The sequence below is a fragment of the Manduca sexta genome, chromosome 15, assembly GCF_014839805.1.
Source record: "Manduca sexta isolate Smith_Timp_Sample1 chromosome 15, JHU_Msex_v1.0, whole genome shotgun sequence".
In the NCBI taxonomy this organism is placed as follows: Eukaryota; Metazoa; Arthropoda; class Insecta; order Lepidoptera; family Sphingidae; genus Manduca; species Manduca sexta.
Window position 1 is genome coordinate 9,698,557 of NC_051129.1, and position 22,920 is coordinate 9,721,476.

The window sequence follows — 22,920 nt, forward strand, 5'->3', positions numbered from 1 at the left end:
TCGAAATTAAACATGACCCGTTTTACTCAAGGATTAATAACTTTATTCTTAGAAGAATATTATAAAGAGTCGAAAGTTTATATTCTTAAAACAATTTAATATACAGTCAGTACAAAGTTCCAGAAATAAACTCCACCCGTTTTTATACAACAGTCATTCCTTTAATAAGAATTTGTCACCTGCAAACTAATAAGTAACGCAACGGAGACACTATCCGCTCCAGTTAACTCGGGCCTTATTTTTAATTTTCTTGTCGCTTCGTGTAAAATGTACACAAAGTTTATTTACAGCATCCGACTTGGTGGAAAAACAACTGCGATTATTTTAAAACCCTTACTAGCGGACGATTTGTAGAGATACAAACGACGTTTTGTCTTTGTTGGTGGTAGGATATTTAAATCCGCCTGGGTAGCGACTGCCGTACACAAGGTGTTACCCGTCATAATGGCCCATGTAAATGTGTCGCGTTCCTGGATCAGTCTGTGTATATTCGGTTCCAAGCCGGCATAATAGGGGACCGGCCTATGCTTGATTTTGTACATTATTCTTTATGTAATGGTTAATAATACGAAAAAGAAGCACTCCTACGAAAACTGCATAACAATTGGTTAAAAAATGAGCGAGTAATTAATATTTAAAATATTGTAACGTGCAGATGTGGGCGCGATGTGGGGATATCGCTTCATCTCTTTTTTTCGCACGCGTCGTAATTCCCGATGACGTCACATGTGGATATTTCGTCTCTTTTCTGTTTCTTGTTAATTACCCCTTCCACCGAAATTCAAAGATTTTTTACCGGATTTTAATAATTCCTTGTGTGTTATAATTTATATTATGTAAATATTTTATAATAGTAAAGAACAAAAATGAGTCCGGTACCCTATTGTCGACTGCCGAGGGCTAACTATCTCCCGTCAGTCGACATTCTATTAGACCCTACTTCACTTACCATCAGGTACAGTGGGGTCACTTTGCTGTCGTCGTATAAAAAAAATTACAAAGTTTTTGTGAAGACAATTTTAAAACAGTTATGAAGTTACAGAATCATACTAACCTCTTTTAACTCAGCAACTGTAGCGCATCTAGTACTTCCATATTCCGTCATGTGGATTCCGTCCCATGATGTGGTTGTTTCATCATCAGTAGCTGGATGACCACTACTGAACATGAGCCTCCCTCACATATTTTCAGATCGACCTATTGGAAACAGCCCGCGTCCAATAGGTCGATCTGGAATCGATTGTGTTTTTTTTCTTTTTCTAGTCAGAGGGTTTAGGCCTTTCATTCATGATGCTGGCCTAATACATGTTAGCAGATTTAATTGCCGTCACACATCTTAAGCGCAGGCGATTTTTTTTACGTATTAGTAAACACTTCATACAATAGTTCCTCACCACACAATATCGTGGTCAAGATGTTTGTTGGTTATTATATGACACTAGACTTTTGCTAAAGAATGTTATAATAAAATAAAAACCAATCGGCGGCTTTTAATATAAAAGCCAAAATACATTTCTAAACATTTAAAAAAAACAATAAAAAATGAAACGCAATTTAGGACATCGAAATTGTTTAGCCCGAACAGGGTTTACGAATAAAATTGAAATTATTTATTTGGTAACATTTTTTGTCGGTGCGTATTTCGATGTTTTGGAAGTGACAGGCTTACATTTTATTTCGTAGTTCGATATTCAAATTATTTTTAACGTTTATTTTTTTTAATATATTTCATTGAAGTTATGCTTATAGGACAGGCCACAAAATCCTTTTTAAACGACTTTAAAAAAAAAGAGGTTATTAATTCGAAATATATTTTTCTTTTGTGCTATATAATTAAACCGTATAAGTATACGGCTATTTAACGACGGATAAAACACAAACGTAGATATATAAAGCGGTTATAGGTACAAGTATTAAAACAAATTATACAAATAATCATTTATTATCTATGCATTACAGACAAGAAGACAAGGGTATAGGAAAGGTACAAAACCATAGATAGTTATATGGTTACAAACATCGCTAATACAATTGGCATTTCGACACTTACAATATCACGATTTAGTGTAAGCCGTTATATATTACATAAATCTTTTATATTCAGGCCACGACGGACTGCCCAAGCCGTTACATATGACGTATTTCATATTTAAAAAGTCAATAAGGTTTAAGAAGTCATACTATGTTCCTTACCTAAAATTACAATGAAAAATATGTGGTAATAATTTTCTAAGTAAGGAACGAAGTACGATATATATTTTTACCTGTTACCATATCCAGGGAAAGAAAAAATAAAATATAAATGAAGAATACTCTAATATTTTTTTGTTCAAATCTGACAAATTCATTGAATACAATAGAGTAGGGCCTACGTAAGTGTCGCGTTCCAATCGGCCTGTGTATATCCGGTATCAAACAGGCCGGCATTGTGTCGAATGGCGAGAGGTGATCTCTCGTCAGTGGTTTCTCTCTTTCTCGTCAGTCTCGATACTATCTGCACCCACTCTACGTACCATCAGGTGCAAAAGGTGTGAAAAACATTATCGAAAAAGGTGGACATTTTTACCTACTTCAATTTTTTTCTTTCCTTGGATATTGGTGACCTTAGTCGCTTTATAAGTTATATTGTAGTTTTGGCAGTTCAATCACAAAGATAGATAACAATCTGATATGTTTATTTTTGTATTACAATATTTCATAAATTATAAAATGAATATTGTATTTGCCAGTCAAGGCTTAAATATAAAAGTTATCAACGAATAAAAGTTATGAATAATTTCGCACATTGCGGACATTAGAACCGGTTTTAGAATGAAGTATATTTTTAAGTAGAACACTAATATTTTTAATATCAAAGCCAGATCAGGTAAAATAAAAGTAAATAAGGTATTCTTGGATGAATTAAAAAAATATATAAATTGATTGTTGTTCCTGTCCATAGATTGATTCCAAAGAGCTTCAATCAACATCTCCAGAGACTCTCAATTGAATCAAGAGCCAGGTGCAGGTCACCACACATCGTGAGGGGATTCCTCACTTTGAAGCCCTGAAAACCGATGGTTTGGGTCTTGAGCCTCGCTATCGGAGGGTGATTCATTATTTATTCCTTCGTGTTTTGAGATATATAGAGAAATAAAAAAAAATAACTTTCAAAATAAAGAGAATAGTTAGTCGTATAGTTTTTTATTGAAATTGAAGGACGAGGCCTGCATGCCGCTCGCGTAATGGTAAGCCATACTACCACCAATAAACAGTATATAACACATATAGAATCTAATTCATAAATATCAAAGACTCATACATTTCTATATACCTATTTCTTTCGACATAAACTGTGAACTTTGTGATTGGACTCACCAAAATTATGTCAGGTTATATAATAGGAGACCATAAAATATTCCACAAATTATCATATGTCCAATAAGCAACAAACAATCACAAACAAAATATAGAAATTTCGATTTGGTCCCATCATAACAATGATAATTATTTTTTAAACCTCTTCTTACATTTTAAAGATTTTCAGCGATAAATATAGAATAGAAATTTCGAAGTGAGAAATAATATAAAGAAACAGAGTAAATATTTTAATAATTTATAATCCATTAAACATTTTTAGCCGCTACCACTTCAGCGAAACAATTTTCGGCTGACTGCCTTGAATCAGCGCCCAATATAATTAAAGAGAGTGTACGCTACGTCGATGCTATTTTAACTCACACTCATTCAGATTGGAACCAATTTGCAATAGAAGGTAGTTCAATCTGAAACAATACCTTTGATTTTCAAACAGCAGTCATCGGAAACCGTTCGCTTGGAGCGATCGCGGCCTTATTTTAAAACTTCATAACACATCTGAAGCTCGACAACAATTTGTATCATTTATTCAACACGACAAACTTGCATCGTAAAGCAACTCAGTCCCTCCCGAGCCCATTAAGTAATTTTAAATCGTCTCAACAAAGCCTTCGGAATCGAGTTTCAATATTTAATTAAACGTTTATTCGCCATCGGATTGAGTTCATTGGAATTATGTAAATTGTGCCGTCTCTGATTATTCCTACGGATCGTTCAATTTATTCTAATGGGGTATTTACGGTCGTTTCCTTAGCCGGCCAATAATTATGACTTATAGCACCTGTTGCGTACTCGTCCTGAGATTTTTACCAATATTGTAATATCTATATATCACTGTATGACGCAGGAGCGTTTCTCGTTCTGCCCGCTCGGCCGGACCAGTCTGTTCAGGTTGATTTTGGGACTGCCGCTGGCGCTGTCTCCGTCTCCTTTGGCACAAGTCTTTGTTCTCATTATCATAAGGTCGGTGCGGATGCTGGGCCGTCGCACGTTTGGAGCGACGACGCCGCACGCGTCCGACAATCTCCTTTTTATTGAGAGGGTGCACTTTTTACTCCTATTGCTTTGGCTACTAGTGGGAGGGAGGGTACAGGGGCTCCCGAAGGCGGTGCTCACGCGTTTGTGGTGGTTCGGTGCCATTTCTAAGGGAAGGTTTGCGACTACAAACAGCTCGTAAAAGAGGTCATCGACTCGGTAGTTTTTCTTCGCCGATGTTTCGACGAAGACGCACGCCGAGTCTTGGGTTGTGCAGTACGCCGTCGCTTCCTCGGGTTGGACTGTTCTGAGAGCGAAATAGAAATACATTTACAAACACCTATACTATTTGTCGAAATATTTTTATTACTATAAATACAATCAGATTCTGCATTCATTCATTCAGTCAGTTTTCTATCGTGTCGCATTGGACTATACGGCTAGTCAGATTAAAGTTTTAATATTCTTTCTCGTGTGATTCGTTTGTTCCCTGAATCGGTTGTTAAAATAGAGTTACATTAATTTTATTTGACTATAAATTTTATCACTTTACTCAAACTAAAAACTGCTACAGTGTAGATAATAATGGGCTATGACTTACTGTATTAATACACGTTAGGTCTACTTGCTTGTTTACTTGTGAGCCAATAAAACTATTCTAAATAATGCTATTGATCTCATTATAAATAGCAACGTGCCTTTGTAAATTCAAACCTAATACCAAAAATGGTGATTTATATTTGAACGCCAAAGTGGAATAAATGTTCTGAATATATTTCTACTAACACGTGAAAAGTTACATTGAACTGACAGCAGTGCGGCGCGACTTCAAAACGATTTTAGAATAGGATTTTTCAATAAAATCTCGATGCTTCTTAAATTCTTTGGAATAACGTTCATGAAATTTTGTTGAGAATCAATTCATAGTATCTCTTCTTTCTCTGACTTAAGAAATGTGATGTAACGTTTCAGACATTATGAATACTTTAATTGGTTTTATCCTCGATTATCAGTTAGTTATATTTGTCAGTTTCAAATATCATGAATATTGCGTTTATTTTTTATTATCTTAATAAGCAAACGGACAACCGGTCCATCTCACGGTATGCTGCCCTAGGACTACAGCAATGTCCGATGCACCGCCAAGCCGGAGCATACTTGGTAATTATTATTTTATTCTATCGCGGTCATGCTGAGATCATGGGCCTCTCCAACTAACAGCCAATCATCTTGGTCTTGAACAGCCCTCATCGGCCACCCGCCGCCTTTTCAAGGCATCAGTCCACCAAGCAGCAGGCCGTCCTACACTACACTATTATTTCATACTGCTTCAAATAATACAAATCAAATTTGCTGCCGTTAATTTTCATAAAATTCTCCAAAGCATTTTAATGTTTTACACCTAATTTTATACATACTTCAGCTCCCGGTCGCACTTGTTCCCTGCAATCGCCATCGGTACCCTGGGCATCTGCCGTCGCCCCCGACTGCTGCCGCTCGTCGCGCTGGCCTTCGTCTCCAGGATCTGCTCCCGAAGACGGATCACCTCCTCAAACGACTCGCGACTGTCCATCGCGAAGACCAGCACAAAGAGATCACCTGAAAACACAAAAATGTCTTTTATGTGCTTTTTTATCTGAGCCCAATAAATTGCTTCTACTGCATGTGGTAGGAATTGGTGTAGCGTCCTTACTTCATACCTCGCAATCGACATTATTATGTTGACTCGAGAGAGACTCAAGTTGATACCGGAACGCATAACATGGGCCAATTCAATTTTCTTTTACATCTTTTTTCCAGTGGTCATCATCAGCCGCATAGAGTCCACTGCTGAACATAGGCCTCCCCCAAAGATTTCCAGACGGACCGGATGTCCCGGGTGGATATATCTTACGTGGGCTACTAAGACGAATTTATACTTTGTATACGGTGGTCGCAGGGTGGCTATATCCACCAGAGAGTACGGATTGCTGGTCATCTAGAGACTATCAATGGTCAATTTTAAACTCCTTACCCGCAAAAGACCTTAAGAAAAATAATTAATACATATAAAATTCTATAGCATAATCAAGTTGTATATCGCTCGGACGCATATAGCTTGTGCATTTAGATTACACACTAATGGCGCGACTCGAGCTTACAGCAATCAAGTTCATTAAACACGAATTAATGCCCCAGAAACGTGCCTCCGGTGACGGTTCCGGATATATTGTTTGGTGCCTCGGGGGCTTAGTTTTAATACGTACGCGGAATACTACTACCGCGTCTTGGGTTCAAATCCCGGGTCGTGACAAAAATATTTTTACTAGGTTTTCTTAAAAAAATACTCAGATGCAGTTCGGATTAAGGAAGTTGGCGGTGTGAAACCCCCGTGCCTCGGAAAGCACGTAAAGTCGTTAGTTCTGCGCTTCTTCTTCTCCGTTTATGTCGAATTGACATCTCACCGGACTATGAGAAGGAACTGTTATTGTTATTGGCCTTAAAATAAGAGTATCAGATTGTGTCACTCTAATACCAATTAAAGCATCGGAAAGTTTGCCGGCAAACATGACAGCTACATGACATTACGCGTGTCACGGAAAAATAACCTTATTATGTAGTATATAAGGTTATATTCCCGTGACACACGTAAAACTGTCATGTTTGCCGGCAAACATTCCGATGCTTCATGGGTTAAGGGCTGTGGATTTTTTTAAATAAAATAAAATAAAAAAAAACAGATTGCACCTGTAGTGATTGGCAAGGCGTAATCATTTCTCGTCAGTCGACATTCTATTGGACCTTGAATTACCATCAGGGCCCTTATTCTCTATCCCGCACGTTATTTTGACAGTGCGTAACAAGCACGTAACACAACCCATCATGTTTAGGACTATAGAAATTTGGCTTACAGAATACCATTCCACACACATTTCCCGAAGATAACATGACACGGCCGCGTTACGCGCTTACACTATCATACAGAATAAGGGTCCAGGTGCAATGTGGCCAATATGCCGTGCCCGTATAAGAAAAAAAAAATGCTAAAGCAATTTCAAACTTATTGCTAAACCAAAATCTATATTCATTGTTGTAGAGTTGAGTGGCAGATTAAATAGCTTTTAGATTTTGCTAAATTAATTTGATCATGACATTATTTGATAAATAACCATTCTCATGCGCTTTATGACCACTAAACCGTTTTGATAATAAATTATATTTGTGGTTTGCTGTGACGTACGCATTATCTATGGAACATTAAATTTGCTGCATTTGGGACATAATCTTGATTGCAGTTGACATAGATAACATGTATTAAAATTATATAATAGTATAATAAAAACTTGAAAATGAATAGTAAATATTGTTCACCTTTACAACATATTAGCTTTTGTTCGCGGTTTCGCCCGCGTTTATTCCTACTTACTTGATATGTAAGTAGACAAAAATTATGACCAAATTACACAAAATTATTATACATTATATCCTAACTGTTATTCTAATGTATAACCAATACTACTGTAAAATTTCATCCAAATCCGTTCAGTAGTTTTTTCTTGAAAAAGGAACGAACATACATACATCCATGCATCCATCCTCACAAATTTATAATATTAGTACGATCAGTGGCCAAAGGTGAAATTCTCATAAAGAGAACCCGACACAACATATATATACTAATAAGCATAAATGCGTTTTGCAAATCGTTTTAATGATAATTAGATTCTACATGAAGGGAAGCGGGCAGGAATCGGGTTATATTGACCTTTCGCCACTGTATCATACTCTACATGATAATGTAGAATGAAAATTATAATATCAGCCCTGTATTATATATTGCCAACTGTTAGGCACGAGCTTCTTTTACTACTGAGAGGGATTAGGTCATAGTCCACCACGCTGGCCTAGTGCGGATTAGTAAGCTTCAAATATCCTCCAAATTCTTATAGAGAACTTCTTAGGTATGCAAGTTTCTCTACGATGTTTTCCTCGATTAGGCGTAAGTCCACCACGCTGGCCTAGTGCGGATTAGTAAGCTTTACTTGTCCTCAAAATTCTTGTAGAGAAATTCTCGAGTATGCAGGTTTCCTCGCGATGTTTTCCATCACCGTTAAAACAAGCGATAATTCACAAAGAATACGGACATCACTTTTTTAAAAAAGTCAGAGGTGCGTGCCTTTGGGTTTTCATCTTGCGGACATTCGTCTCGGCAGTACGTTCAACTCCCAACTAGGCTATCGCCGCTTATTTGAAAAAATGTGGAACGTAATGCTGTGAGGGTTGTTATTATAATATAGTAGCTTCTTTCCCCCGTAATAAACGTACCTACTTAGTGGAAGAATTCTCACGATCAAAATAGTACCCAAGATTATCGCGTACAACTATACTAAAGCATTTCATATTTTTTTATTATTAAGGCGTACAGAGTAATAAACAAAATACAATATCATAATTAATATTTCCAATAACTCCATATTTTCATATAAATCAAATACGCACTACTTTTAAAAATAAATTATAGGATAAATAATTATACAATAATATAAAACTCAATAAACAAATGCCAACAACGATATTATGTACAATGCGAATCAATTTCCTCACGATAATATTTTTGTTAACTCTCCTTCTCAATGTAATCTTAACGTAAGTATAGATTATATAACATTCTAATTTCAAAAACATAGCCTTATATTAAAGCTTAAGCCAATTACTCAACATCGTATAATTTTGCACTTATAAAACGAATAAGAATTCTTGGCTGAAATAAACTTATAATAACGCTAACCCTAACTTGGACAGGTGCCAAGTTTTTTGTTGGCCAGTTAAAAGTTGGTAGTGCACACCTGGTTTACCGAAAAAAACATTTTCAGAGATCGAAAAGACAGTTTAGAACTGGTTCGATACAGAATTTTTAAAATCCGATCAAGGTGCGCGTCGGGCTTTTTGATTTCATTCTTTGTTAGTCGAGGTTACTTTTTCGATGAGCTTCGATGGTTTCATTTATAACGTTTTGAATAAATTGGAATAACGTAGCGTTATAAAATATGTATTTATGAAAATACGTATAAACTAACCAACTCATAACCACTACCAGTAAACTAAGCAAAATCCTCAATGATATTTGTTTTATGACTAAGATAGAGGCTCCGATTTTTTTTTCTCATAGACCACTTTCAAAATGTTGCTGGTTGCGGTGGACCTCTTGCAGCTAAATTTGTACCATATTCCCCAGAATATGCAAGGTTTTGCGTGTAACAGACGCTGAGCTTCTTAAAATATTATCTGCCTACATTGATTGGTGAAGTCAAGCCAACATTTTAGATCTTTACTATCAAAACTTGATACAATTTAGTAGACCCCACTAAAGAATTGTGAACCCCATTTTTTGGACACGCCAAAGTAGATCCCGTCGAGTCGACTCTAGGGGTCCACCTGGACCACATTGGGAATCAATGCTTTAAGGTTATAGCTTAAGGTCCATTTTTCATACATTTTGTTTCACCTTTAATCTGGGTAACTAAACAAGTATTGACAAGTAAAGAATTTAAATTCACGTCTAGTTAGTGATTAGTTCTCGCAGTTGAAAGAAAAACGTAAAAATAATTAATATGCATGGATATTTCGGCCTTTAAAATTTAATACGACGAAATTTTAACCTTAAGCAAACAAACGTTTAATTCATATATAAATAGGTTTTAATTCTGAGCACACGAGGGATGTCACTTTGTTTAAACACAAATAATAATTCAGGAAAATTTATTTTAAATTTAAAACTGGGTTGCCAACGACTTAAGGGAATTTTAAAAACAAATTGCTGTATTACGTTACTTTTTCAGTTTAATTAAGTCTGCCGGTCGCGTGCCGGCAACGTTACTTATGCAGAGTTTCACCCGATCCGTTTTTGCTGTTTTTAATAAGGGCAATTAAATACGATAAATTGTAAAAATTCGCAAGGACTTTTAATTAGCTTTTGTTTGTTTTAAACGCTTTTAAATTTGGAGAAATCGGTCGTATTTTGTTCAGTATAGATTTTGTTATAATGTCAGTAAAACCAGGTCGTTAAATTGTAAGAAATGATGTCGATTGATTCGATTCGCAATCTACCGTTTAATTATAATAATATGACTGGTGGAATTGTAATATCACGGATTTTACAATATACCTTCGACTTATATAAGATGTATCATGGGAACTTTTTAGTTGATTGACTGGCTCGATGGCGTAGTTGTATTGCTACGAGTCACCACTACCGCATTAAGGTCCTGAGTTCGTAACCCGGGTCGGGCCTAAGATAATTGTAATCGGAATTTCATCTTATTTTATTATTATATTATTTACTATATACTATATTTATTACTCTCAGTGGCGTAATTGTATTGCGTGTGTGGCATGCTCAGAGGTCGCGGGTTCGAAGTGATATTTTAATATATTATTTATTATATACTGTATATAATTCAATACCGGAACATTTAAAATATCTTATTACGTAATATCAAGGCTAGTGCATGTAGGCATAGCCTTCATAATTACATAAAAGTGTATACCTATTTAGTTTAGGTAAACATAACAAAAAGGGAGACAAAAACTTCAGAAGAGTGGGTTTTCATGTTCTAGATAAGTATTACATTGTAGGCGTTATTTAATTGCTGAAGCCAGACAAAAATGTGAGTAACCTTAAACATTATATTTGAAACTAGCTGTTTCTCGCTTCTTCATCCGCGTGAATAATATTTCTCGCTTCTAAAGTCCCTAATTACTATAGCTATCCATATTGAAGTGTGGACAATGCTCGCGCCATTTATTTCAAAATCATTACCAAATTCTAATATGTCCACATCTTATACAAACAGCGGGACAGACAGCCTCCGTTGCGTAGACTGCCGTGCTGAAGTAACAATCCCACGTCAGATAAAGTGATATTAGGTTTTAGTAAAAGCCCAGAGTCTGGAATTTATATCCAATATGGTGATAGATATAACCTTTATCACATCATGGTTCGAAAAAAAAGGGGCAAAAAGTTGCTAAAGTTGTGCTTCTGTCTACACCTCCGAAGATAGCGTGTATTACATGCTGTCAAATTGAAATAGTACTTATTATTGCATCCGTTATTGATAAAGTATTATATTTGTATTTGACAACGTTATAATTAAAGTGTGTGCGTCGAACGCCTGCGAATGGGTTTTGATCGTTTGGTAATAGTGTTATTTTTGGTTAATTTATTTTATAAATGAAGGTTCAAAATTGTTATGTTGGGGACGTAAGAACAAATATACGGTGTATTTTTTTTGTTGGATATTGTAGGCCCTCTAGGGTTTCTCCGTTAAAATCCATTGGTGTAATTTAGTAGTAGTAATTTAGTAGTATTTATATTTTAAGTAATCATACAAGGTGCAATATAATTTACTATTTTTCCGAAACCTATGAATTCAGTCAATGACATACAATAAATTTGCAACGTTTTTTCTGACTGCACTAATTATTGTGTTTTTATTATGCTTTTTAAATGCCTCAGTATTGTTCTAAAGTCAGGGAGTCCGTTCCGTCTATGAGGGTGAAGCTGTCTTTTTACAATTACAGTGTTCTAATCGAAGGATAGTTTTGGTAGCAACAACTGTTTGGTTAAAACGGCTCCTTTGTATTATTTTACTTTTTGATTGATGAAATTTTGCGTGGTAGAAATCAATTTATAGCAGAAAAATTTACGAAGCCAGAGCCACCACAGTAATAATAACAGTATAATATACGCCTTTATTCAGACACTGAGTTTTAAATTAATTGAACAGCTTATACTAACGACTCTAAGGGGTCGGTGGCACTGACAATTTGGTCTGCGTGCTCAACTTTGTCAAAGGCGTCCTGCATTTCTTTCCAATCCGTTCTCTTCAGCATTTTTCTAGGCCATGTCTTTCCTGCTATGATCTTTATTTCATATTCACATCTTCGAAACTGTCTACCTTGATTTCGAGCCACCACTAAACCTACAGTAAAAACCTTAATATGTAAAATAAAATAGAAGTACATCTCATTTAAAACCGTATTGGATTGTAAGCATATTTTCGTTCTAAACGTTTGCTTGCATTGCGCTGAGTTTAGGGTTTAATTTCGCGTTAGCATACGTGATACAAATACTGACATTGGCGAGAGGTCACGTGTACTTTCAGCCTAAAACTATATGCTTGGCAAATTGTAAAAACTAAAATTAGTTTTTAAGTCAACGCGGTAAATATCATTTTCGTATATGCTGGCAAGAAAACAAATGATTCTGATAGTAGCGATACGACTACCCATAAACAGTAACAACTCTACCTAAACTTCGAATTCTGCAAGATGCCTGCGCTCATATTGACACCGATTTTTTTTGTATCGAATCCCATAGTCAACTCCGGGGAAATCTGCAAATGGGATACTGCAGGGACCTGGAGGAAAATTGTGAGGGGATACTGGGGAAGGAGCCTTCTCCTTCCCCAGGGTTCCTTAACCCTCAGGATGGGAGAAGGTAAGAAGGCCAGAAAATGTTCGCGGTCCCTCATAGGCTTCAATGTGAATTGGCAACCATGAGGTATACACACTTAACTGTGTGTAGGGCCGCGAGAAATGCTCCGTGCACGGGCATGCATTTCGGGTAGAGATCGAGCGCACAAGAATTGCCTCGGGGGGACTGTGACCGATGTAAAGTTTTATAACACAGTCACTTCTCCGCCGTCGATAGTAAAATAATCTAACGTTGTCTGCAGAAGAAAAATAATTAAAGAAAGGGGTAATAATGTTTGGCTCTTCAAAAATCTCCCTTAAAGTTCATGAGCTAGCCTTTTTTAATTTACATAATAATTGTGTTATTTTAAAAACATTTCTAGACAAAAACATAACACAAAGCTCACCTATTCAGTTATCTAGGCAGACAATGTCACAGACAACGACTAGTAATAAAATTAATTCACCTCTAACAAAGTTTCACCGAGATTATACGAATTTAACAAAAACTCCTTTACGGCACTGCATTTTACGAAGTTTAGGTCGCTTATTACATAGACGGGTGGGCTAATCGAATGTTCTTTGAAATTTTACACGCTATTAGGGGCCACGTTATATGAGGATAAAAAATTCTAGAGAGCAACATTGTTAAGCTCTTTTAATCTTATACAGAATTATTAAAGGCTGGTAGTTAAAAGGACGTGATTTTTAAGGTTTATAGCGAACAGTTTTTCGGACGGTAGTCTCTATTCACGTAAGGTTTTTTGTTTGGTTGTAGGTAAGTACAATTTTGTGGTTTTAAAACTGAGTACTGAGTATAAATCAACAATTTTGGTGAATACAAAAATTCGTTACCGCATATTTTATAAAAGATCTTATTTATTTTACTTGCTTGTTATTAAGCACAAATCCGGTTTCTTAGTACGAAGCGTCTAAGGAACAAACAAAATTAAAATATTTATGATAAATAAATAATCTATAAAGTTTTCTTTCTCTTAAATGGAACAATCATTTCATTTTTTAATTTATTTTATTAAGGAACAAAAAACAAAGGTCTTATAAAGCTAATAAACTTATTAAATAGTACCTACTAATTATTGTACAATCCATAACATTGTCCCTGTATTAATTGCAAACTAAACAATAATCCCCAAGGCCACTTTTAAATTATAATTTTAAACCATTTTACTATTTATTTTTAATATTTAACACTTTTACATTATAACCGATAGAAAGTAGTTGCATGCCTCATAATTCAAGTGTTCCATACAACTTCATTATATTGTGTTGTTTGGGCTCAGTCTTGAAGAGGATTACACTCACGTCTGTGCCATTGTCAGAAACTATGCGTGCCATTGTCGTAGTCTCTTTGTACTGTTCTTTGAAAGCTGTCGAAAAATCTTATATGTCTTATGTTATATTTATTTAGGGTCTTTTATTAATCGTTATTCTTTTGTTCTGACAATATAATGAAGAAATACGATATAGAAACTATTACTCATTACTTTCATAAGAAAGTATTAAAAAAAGTACATCGTCTATTATAGTAATATATTACTGGTCACATGCACGAACGCGCCGCCTCTTTTATTCCTACTCAAATTGTTTATATATCAGAAAGTTTATCATTACTAATTTATATCAACACAAACACACATAACTAGGGCACACATTATCGCCGTGACGGTTCCGTCCTATGATGTGATACGGGGCCTATCACCATAATAATAATATCAGCCCTGTATTATATACTTGCCCACTGCTGAGCACGGGCCTCCTCTACTACTGAGAGAGATTAGGCCTTAGTCCACCACGCTGGCCTAGTGCGGATTGATAGACTTTAAACACCCTCGAAATTTCTATAGAGAACTTCTCGGATGTGCAGGTTTCTTCACAATGTTTTCCTTCACCGTTAAAGCGAACGATGAATTCACAAAGAATACACACATGATTTTAGAAAGGTCAGAGGTGTGTGCCCCTGGGATTTGAACCTGCGGACATTCGTATTGGTAGTCCGTTCCACATCCAACTAGGCTATCGCCGCTTTTTGCTATCACCATATATAATACAAATTCCAGACTCCATGCTGATACTCAGCACAAATATATAATATAATTTTGCCTGAGCCGGGAATGGCCTCAGAGTATAGTACTGTGCACACAAGACAACTACAACACCCAAGCAGTCATTTTATATAAACACATCCGAATACTAAGTAAATAGATTCCGTATTTTTGTTTTTCTTTATCACTTTTATTATGATCGTTATTTCTTTGTGGCAAATATTAATACTAAAACCATAATAATAAAGTTTGCATAACATATGTATTTTCTTACGTTCACGCGAATTTTGACGCCGAGATAATATTATTTTTCATATTATATTATACACACCTCACCACTTCGTGATCATAAAGACTGCATTCAAAACGTCAAGAGAAAATTATAATGTAAAACCGCGAGAAAATCCATTAAATACTTTTATTTTGTTGAAATTATACACAATTATCTCACGAATAAACTATTTTATTCGGAGTTCAAATTTTGAATTATAGTTATTACCATAGAGTAAAAACTAGTCTGACATGACAAAGGCAACAAGACATTATGCCACAAACATTTTGTTTAACATTCCTTCAACATATTTCGACACATATATTATCTATCTTCTATATATATATATATATATAGAAGATACGATATATATATATATATATATATATATATATATATATATATATATATATATATATATATATATATATATATATATATATATATGTATATATATATATATGTATATATACTTATAATAAATCTGTAGAGAGGTCAATTCTGTACATGAAATATATTTCCAAAATAAATAACTATCAGGGGGTGATTAGGGATCGATACTGATGCCAAAAATGCAATTGGTAAAATTTTTGTCTGTCTGTCTGTCTGTCTGTATAACCGTTATAGAAACAAAAACTACTCGACGGATTTTAACGAAACTTGTTTCAATTATTTGTCATACTCCTGTGCTGGTTATAGTATACTTTTCATCACGCTACAATTGATAGGAGCAGAGCAGTGAAGGGAAATGTTGGGAAAACGGGAGAAGTTACTTCATTTTTTAAGCTTCCGTCGCGTGTGCAACCTTAATGGTTAAAGCTACACAGAAATCATGTATGATGCAAATGTTCTCCTTAAAATTATGTAAAAAATATCCCACGACAGCATATGTCCATCTTTTATGGTTGACTCACAATAACACGTGTAACTCCCGATAGCTTAGCAGTTCGAAGCTTTCTCATTATATTTGTCTACTCTTACGTTTATAACATTCTCAGTCATCCCTAATTAAAAAAGTTAACATTATTAAATATTCCATAAAAAATAATCATAGAAATCGGTATAGAAACACCAAAGTTATACATGAGATACGCTAATAATAAACCATCATACGTGAATACTGAATCATGCTATAAGGATTATTTTTGTATATATATAAGGTCGCGAACGCACAGGCAGGCGGCTTGCTTGGCACCTAGAGGCTAGCGAATCACCTAACGAGTAGCTTCGTAAAACGAACATTCTCGAACGTTCGCGACCGGCTCCATTTTTGAAGTCCGAAATCCACGCGGGCGAAGCTGCGGGCGGAAGCTAGTATAAAATAAAACCCAACCTCCATCAAAGAATCTAATAGCGCCAACCCGATCTCACGCCACCACGTCCCGCGTACAAAATCAATTTTGTCCAAATAACTAATTGCTTTCTATTTATAACAAATCGATCCGTTTAGTATTCCGGGCTTACTCCTTGTAAGGCGTCTTAAAGCTGTTGAACACTGAATAAGACTATTAAAATGCTGAGAATGGCCGAGATTTATCTGAAATAAGTTAAGCCGTTAGCTGCAAAGTTCTTTATACGGGACGGTGGTTCTCTCCGTTCGGGGAAATCGTGAATCGGAACAATTTAAAAATACTTTCCATGTGAATATTCGAACAATTATTTTTTATAGTAATCTTTGCACCCCACGCCTTATTAACCAGGTAATTTTAGAACATTAAAATACGTAGTAACTGATATAAAAATTATAATATGCCCATTTTCTCACTACCCTCAGCGGTCCAAAACGTACCTTGCCCTAATAATTTTTAAATATCTTCCAAAAACATTGTTCATAAATCTTGAATAAAATATATTTTACTGACAAGACATTAGTGGCAGTTTTTAGGTATAAATCATATAAGATATTCGTTTAATTATTCTTGCACTGATTTTTAAACTTTTACCACAATTTTTTTCTCATTTAACTCAGCTGACTTTGTCACTGCGATTACTAAGTTCTATTTATTTTCTATAATCTGTGACCCGACCTATACCCTAGCGGCGGATCAGTCGCGCCGACAGCGCCGGCGGGAACGGACGTAACTGTAGTGTTGAATAAATTATAGACCATTATTACGTGAGTTTTTAAGATTACCACGATCGGCTGCTCTTTACCATCCACGCAATAACCAGGTAAATACAGTACTATGTTACTCTATTATTTGATTATTTTATTCCTTTCGTGAATGTACATTACGCTAATAATATAAAAAAGGCTTTATACTTATTGTTAATTAATTAAAAATCAAAATGATGCCAAATCTCATTCCACTCAATCTCATTACCAGGATTTCCTCTCAGATTTATTTCAGGCGGTAATGAGAGTGTAAAGATGGTTATGAGACAAAAATGCACGAAAAATTTTGTTGTTATTTAACCTTTTTTAACGTTATAACAAATATCCAAATATATTTTATAGTTAATAATTATAACTTTAATAAAAGTAACTTTAATAATTACAGACTTTAACAACCTCAGAATTAATAAAATTGTTCTTTTCAGTAAAAAAATACTAGACAGGCAATGGCAAAACCAAAAAAGTTATGACTAAGGGAAGAAAAAATGGAGCAGGCTAGACTTCACAAAAGACAAGTTTATGCTGAAATAAAGAAAGATCCTGAAAAGTATGCTCTACAGAAAGAAAAGGATAGGCAACGATATCTCAAGAGAAAAGAACAAACAAAAATCAAATTAGTTGGAGACATGACGCCACGACAGAAGAGAAATCAAAGAAAACAGTGGAGGGAGAATTCACGACGTTACTATGAAACAAAGAAGAAAAGTAGAACCATTCAAGAACTAATAATTGAAGATTTGGATTCTTTATCGAGAAATACAGAAAGTCCAGCAACGACTGTAGATCCATTAGCTGGCCCCTCAAACCTTACTCTGGATACCAATAATGAAACAAATAACCCCAACACCTGTAATAAATGTCACAAGAAAAAAATATATATTAACAAATTACGTTATCGAAATAAAAGAAAAATTGGAATATTAAACGCCCAAATAGAGAATCTACAGAGAGATAAGAATAACCTTAGAAGAATCCTGTTAAAATTATTACAGATCAATAGAAAACAAAAGAAAGAAATAAAAACACCTATACAAATAAAAATAGAAAATATTAATAAATACGTAGACGGACAAAAACTTGAAGAAGTGAAGAAAGAACTGGCTTTTGGAGAAATTTTAAATTCAAGTTTAAAGGATCATTACAAACAAATTAACAAAAAAGGAAAACGTTTATTTAGTGATGCCATACTAAAGCAAAGAAAGCGGCTCAAGAAATATAATATTTTAGGAAAAGTAAAACCATTTACAATTAAAAATAAAAAGGAGGCATCTATTAGATCTGATAAGAGAACTGACAATTTGAAAGTACTGATAGAACATTTCCTGGAAGAGGATGGTAATAGTAGAATTTTGCCAGATAAAAAGAATACATTACAAGAAAAGGTGTAAGAAAACAAAAAGATACTTGAACGATAATCTACTTCATTTGCATAAGAAATTTTTAGCGAACCATAATCAAAACGTAAGCTACTCGACGTTCTGTAAATACTGTCCGTTTTGGGTATTACGCCCAAATAACACCGATAGAAATACCTGCTCTTGCAAAAAACACGTAAATATGGATTTGATACTAAAAAGTCTTCAAAGATACAATATTTTAAAGGAAGCTAACGGAATGTCTCTTCTTCTTAGCTTATGCTGTAATATCAATGAAGAGAATTGTATGAATAGATCATGTGAATGCTGCAAGGATAGAGTTTTAAATTATGGAGAATTTGAAAATGACAAGACGATAAAATATTATCAATGGTGTACTACAGTTGAGAAATATATGTCTAAAGGTCAAGAAAAGAAGAAAGTCGTATCCAAAAAGTACAGTTACAAGATTTACCTTTGAATGTTATAAAAAAGCTAGAAGATTCTATTCCCGCCTATTTTGCTCATTGCAACAACGTCATGCGACAATACAATACCATCAAAATGTTAAAATCAACCATAAGTCTTGCAGAAGCGGTTATACATGTTGATTTTAGCGAAAATTACAGCTTGAAATACAATGAAGAAATACAAAGTGTCCATTTTGGTGGCAGCCGCAGTCAGATAACTTTACATACATCTGTTATTTACTTGTTAGATCCAGAATTGGGAACACATAAAACACAAAGTTACTGTACTCTTAGCGAGTGTAATAGGCATGATGCGGCGGCAATTTGGGCTCACCTTATTCCACTTATAGAGTATATATTAGACATCTCACCCATGTTAGACGGTTTACATTTTATCTCGGACAGTCCATCTAGTCAATACCGGAATAAACATATGTTTTATGCCATCAGCCAGTTATACCGAGACTTTCCTCAGATTAAAACAGTAACTTGGAACTACTTGGAAGCCGGCCATGGCAAGGGCGCTCCAGATGGAGTAGGTGCGACTTTAAAAGAACAGCTGATCAAATTGTTGCCTTTGGTTCCTGATATTGCAACATTCGATGATTTTGTAAAAGCTATTAAAACGCGGATCAAAAATATTAAAATTAATATTGTGACTGAAGCAGAGATACTCACAAGGACTTTTCCCATCGAAATCAAATCTTTTAAGGGAACAATGTCGGTACACCAAGTATTATGGTCTGCAGGATGCCCTCGCATGTATTTTAGAGAGTTAAGTTGCATTATCTGCTCCAACGATACCATATGTCGTCATGGGTATCATATTGGCTGTCTCGATACACTTGGTATGATAGATACAAATTCACAAAACGATAACGTTTATCTCGAGCAGTTCATTGAAGAAAATACATCGGCTGGTGCACTTCAAGAAACGATTAACTTCAGTAATATATTAAGTCCTGTTGCTAGTAAATCAGATGTTTCAATAAAACCAAAATCCAATGTGACAGATATTAATGACATAGAAAATATTGGGATTAATTCTACTGCTGAGCTTGAAAATGAATCTCGAGTGCAAATATTATCAAATATAAGATTACCTAATTGGTCAAACACTAGTTTTTATGGACGAAAAGTAAATTAGCAAAATTTCAGCAAAATTTTGAAGAGTTTGTGTCCGACAAACCCAGTGGTAGTAAATACTTTGAAAAACCTCGTTCATTTAGTAACATCAAATTTAATATTGTGAGTGACAGCGATGACGATGATGATTTAAAAATTTTCTAAAAAGGCTTTCTATACTTACTACTATAATTTTTGTTGAACGTCTACTAATCTAACCGTCTCAACATCTACTAATGTTAGTGAGTTAAAATTAAAATTAGTTGTTTATTGAAAGAATAGTTAAATCGGAATAACTATTGTTTTACTGTTGATTACTTATTATTAAAACTGCATCGGTGTTGTTTTCAATTAGATTGAAATGGATGTAGAACATTACAGTCATAAGAAACTTCATAATATAAAAGACTGATTTGTTTGTGATAATATTATTAATATACTAAGACATTTGTGATGATAAGCATTTATGTAGTACCTATACGATCTTAAAGTCTGATTCTATGTTTCTAATAGTTGATTATATAATATGTAAGTCAATGAGAATAAACACTTGTCAAGTAAATTTGATAAAAAAAAAGTTTAAGTATGTTAGTATTTTTGGTATATTTTTTATTTTTAGGGCTAATTTCTATGAATAAATACAATAGTACTTACTTAATGCTATTTTATTTAGTTATAAAGTGTAGAATATACATTTTCATCAGATTTTCTCATTACCGGCGGCTTATTTCACTACCGTCATTGGTACATTCATTACCGTAAACAGTCATTCTCATTGCCGTTTTAAACACAAATTTCAATCTCAATTATCTCAAAAACTATGAACACCATCCTTGTAGAAACCATTTTTTTATATTCTTGCATACCTAGATTTCGTGAATAAGGCAAAATAATGCATATCTATGATATTCTTTCACGATTTGAAAAAAATGCTCAATTTCCCCGAATTTTGAGAATCACCGGGGATCATATTTTAAGTGGATAAAGGAACGGGTCATTTGAGGAAACTTGGGTTAAAATGTCCTTTGTTGCAGACTTTCTATGTTTTTAGATTTATACTTAGCAGCCAGGCGTCTGGAATTTGTGCCTGGTGTGGCGATAGGCTCACCCCCTATAACATCTTGGGGTGGTTTACTTTTTTTTTTGTAAATCCTTTAATTTGAGGTACCCATATTATATTGACCCATATTATAGGAGTGTGTAAAAAATAACTAATCTTCCGTCATCTTGTGCATTCTGCCATATTGGATTTAGAGTGTTATTTTTTTTCGCATTTTTCTCAGGATACATTAATCCCTACCCATATTAAGGGCGTGTACAAAAAATAACTAGTCCGCCATATTAGACCATGGGCCATATTCGATTTAAAATGACGTCGCTTAGCTAACCGTGCATTGTCATTCAAACTAAAATGATGTGCACAATTTCGATTTAATCGATAGGGGATAACTATTTTAACATTAATTTGCAAACATACGTACATACATACATACATACAAACATTGCAAGTTAAATAAAAGCCTGTAAAATAATAAAATTACATATAACTTTAATCCGAAAAGGGTCAATATTTAATTAAAACATTGAAATTAAATCGCTTGTGAATGACCACTAAACTAAAACTAATCCATTGAGAGTTCAACTTGGCTGCAAGTTGCAACTAATTGTACATTTAGTTGAAGTTCGTCCTACCATTCGTACCATTATTTAACTAAACTAAAATGTTTTGTTAATTACGTTTGCAACGGCAAACATCTGTGTGCGAAAGTTTCTTTATCTTTACTTTGTATATTGCATGTTGTAATGGTTTGTTTTTTTACAAATAATGCCCCGGGAAAGGTATGTATTAATCTAAAGCAGCTATGTCCAACCTCCCCTAGAGGGTCGGCAAAGCAATTAGGTAAGGTCAGAAGTTTTTGCAAATGGCCTATGTGACTTCATAAATTTCACCGAAAATTAAAAAGTCTTTTCCAAAAATCGCCTCAACTGTATTGTATAAGCACACAACTATTCACTTAATTGTGAATATTATAATTCAAATAATAAAACAACAGCTTTAATAACATGACCGACAAGAGAAAATAAGGTACTTTCGTCAGTCGATACAATAATGAAGGCCTCTTCGAACCGAATATACTTCGACTGATACTACGACACACTTCGATAGAATCATAGAAAAAAATAATTACCTGGGCCACTGTGACGCGTTTAAACACGATATGCAGTGGTCACTATTCGAGCGGATATAAAATTTATCCGACGACCAGCAAATTATTTTAGTAACCAATTAAATCGGATTTTTTTGTTCTATTTTCACGAGGAATCCACGACGTTCGTTTGGTAATTTATTTTGTAACATTTTAATTGGACACAGTGCTAAATTGAAAATAATTTTTAATTATTACTGTAACGAAATAGTTTTTACCAACTTTGAATATAAGTGTGGAGGTTAATTTTTTATACAACGACTTTTGAGAGCAGGTCACTCGCTTGATGAGTGGTATGCTTGTCCGTAAAAACTAGCAACCCAGAACTTTAAAATATAATTGTATTACAACGCTTTAATATTTGTCACCTTGAGATTTAAAACTCCTAATTATAATATCGGCCTTTTATTGTATATTGTCCCACTGCTGGATATGGGCCTCCTCTATTAATGAGAGGGATTAGTCCTCATTGGATGGCTCCTTGAGGACTAGCAGACTTCACACACTCTCAAAATTCTTACACAAAT

At 34.6% G+C, this 22,920-nt stretch overlaps 1 protein-coding gene across 1 annotated transcript in view; it reads right to left on the reverse strand.

Moving 5' to 3' along the window:
- Positions 1-3,186: 3,186 nt before the first annotated feature.
- LOC115449035 (GTP-binding protein Rhes) overlaps positions 3,187-22,920 on the reverse strand; it is a 47,536-nt gene continuing 27,802 nt past the window's right edge. Inside the window, exons 3-4 of the mRNA XM_030176724.2 lie at positions 5,751-5,931; positions 3,187-4,639 (exon numbers count right to left, since the gene is read on the reverse strand). Coding sequence (XP_030032584.1) covers positions 4,189-4,639; positions 5,751-5,931 — 632 coding nt within the window. The 3' untranslated portion in view covers positions 3,187-4,188. The remainder of the gene's footprint in view (positions 4,640-5,750; positions 5,932-22,920) is intronic.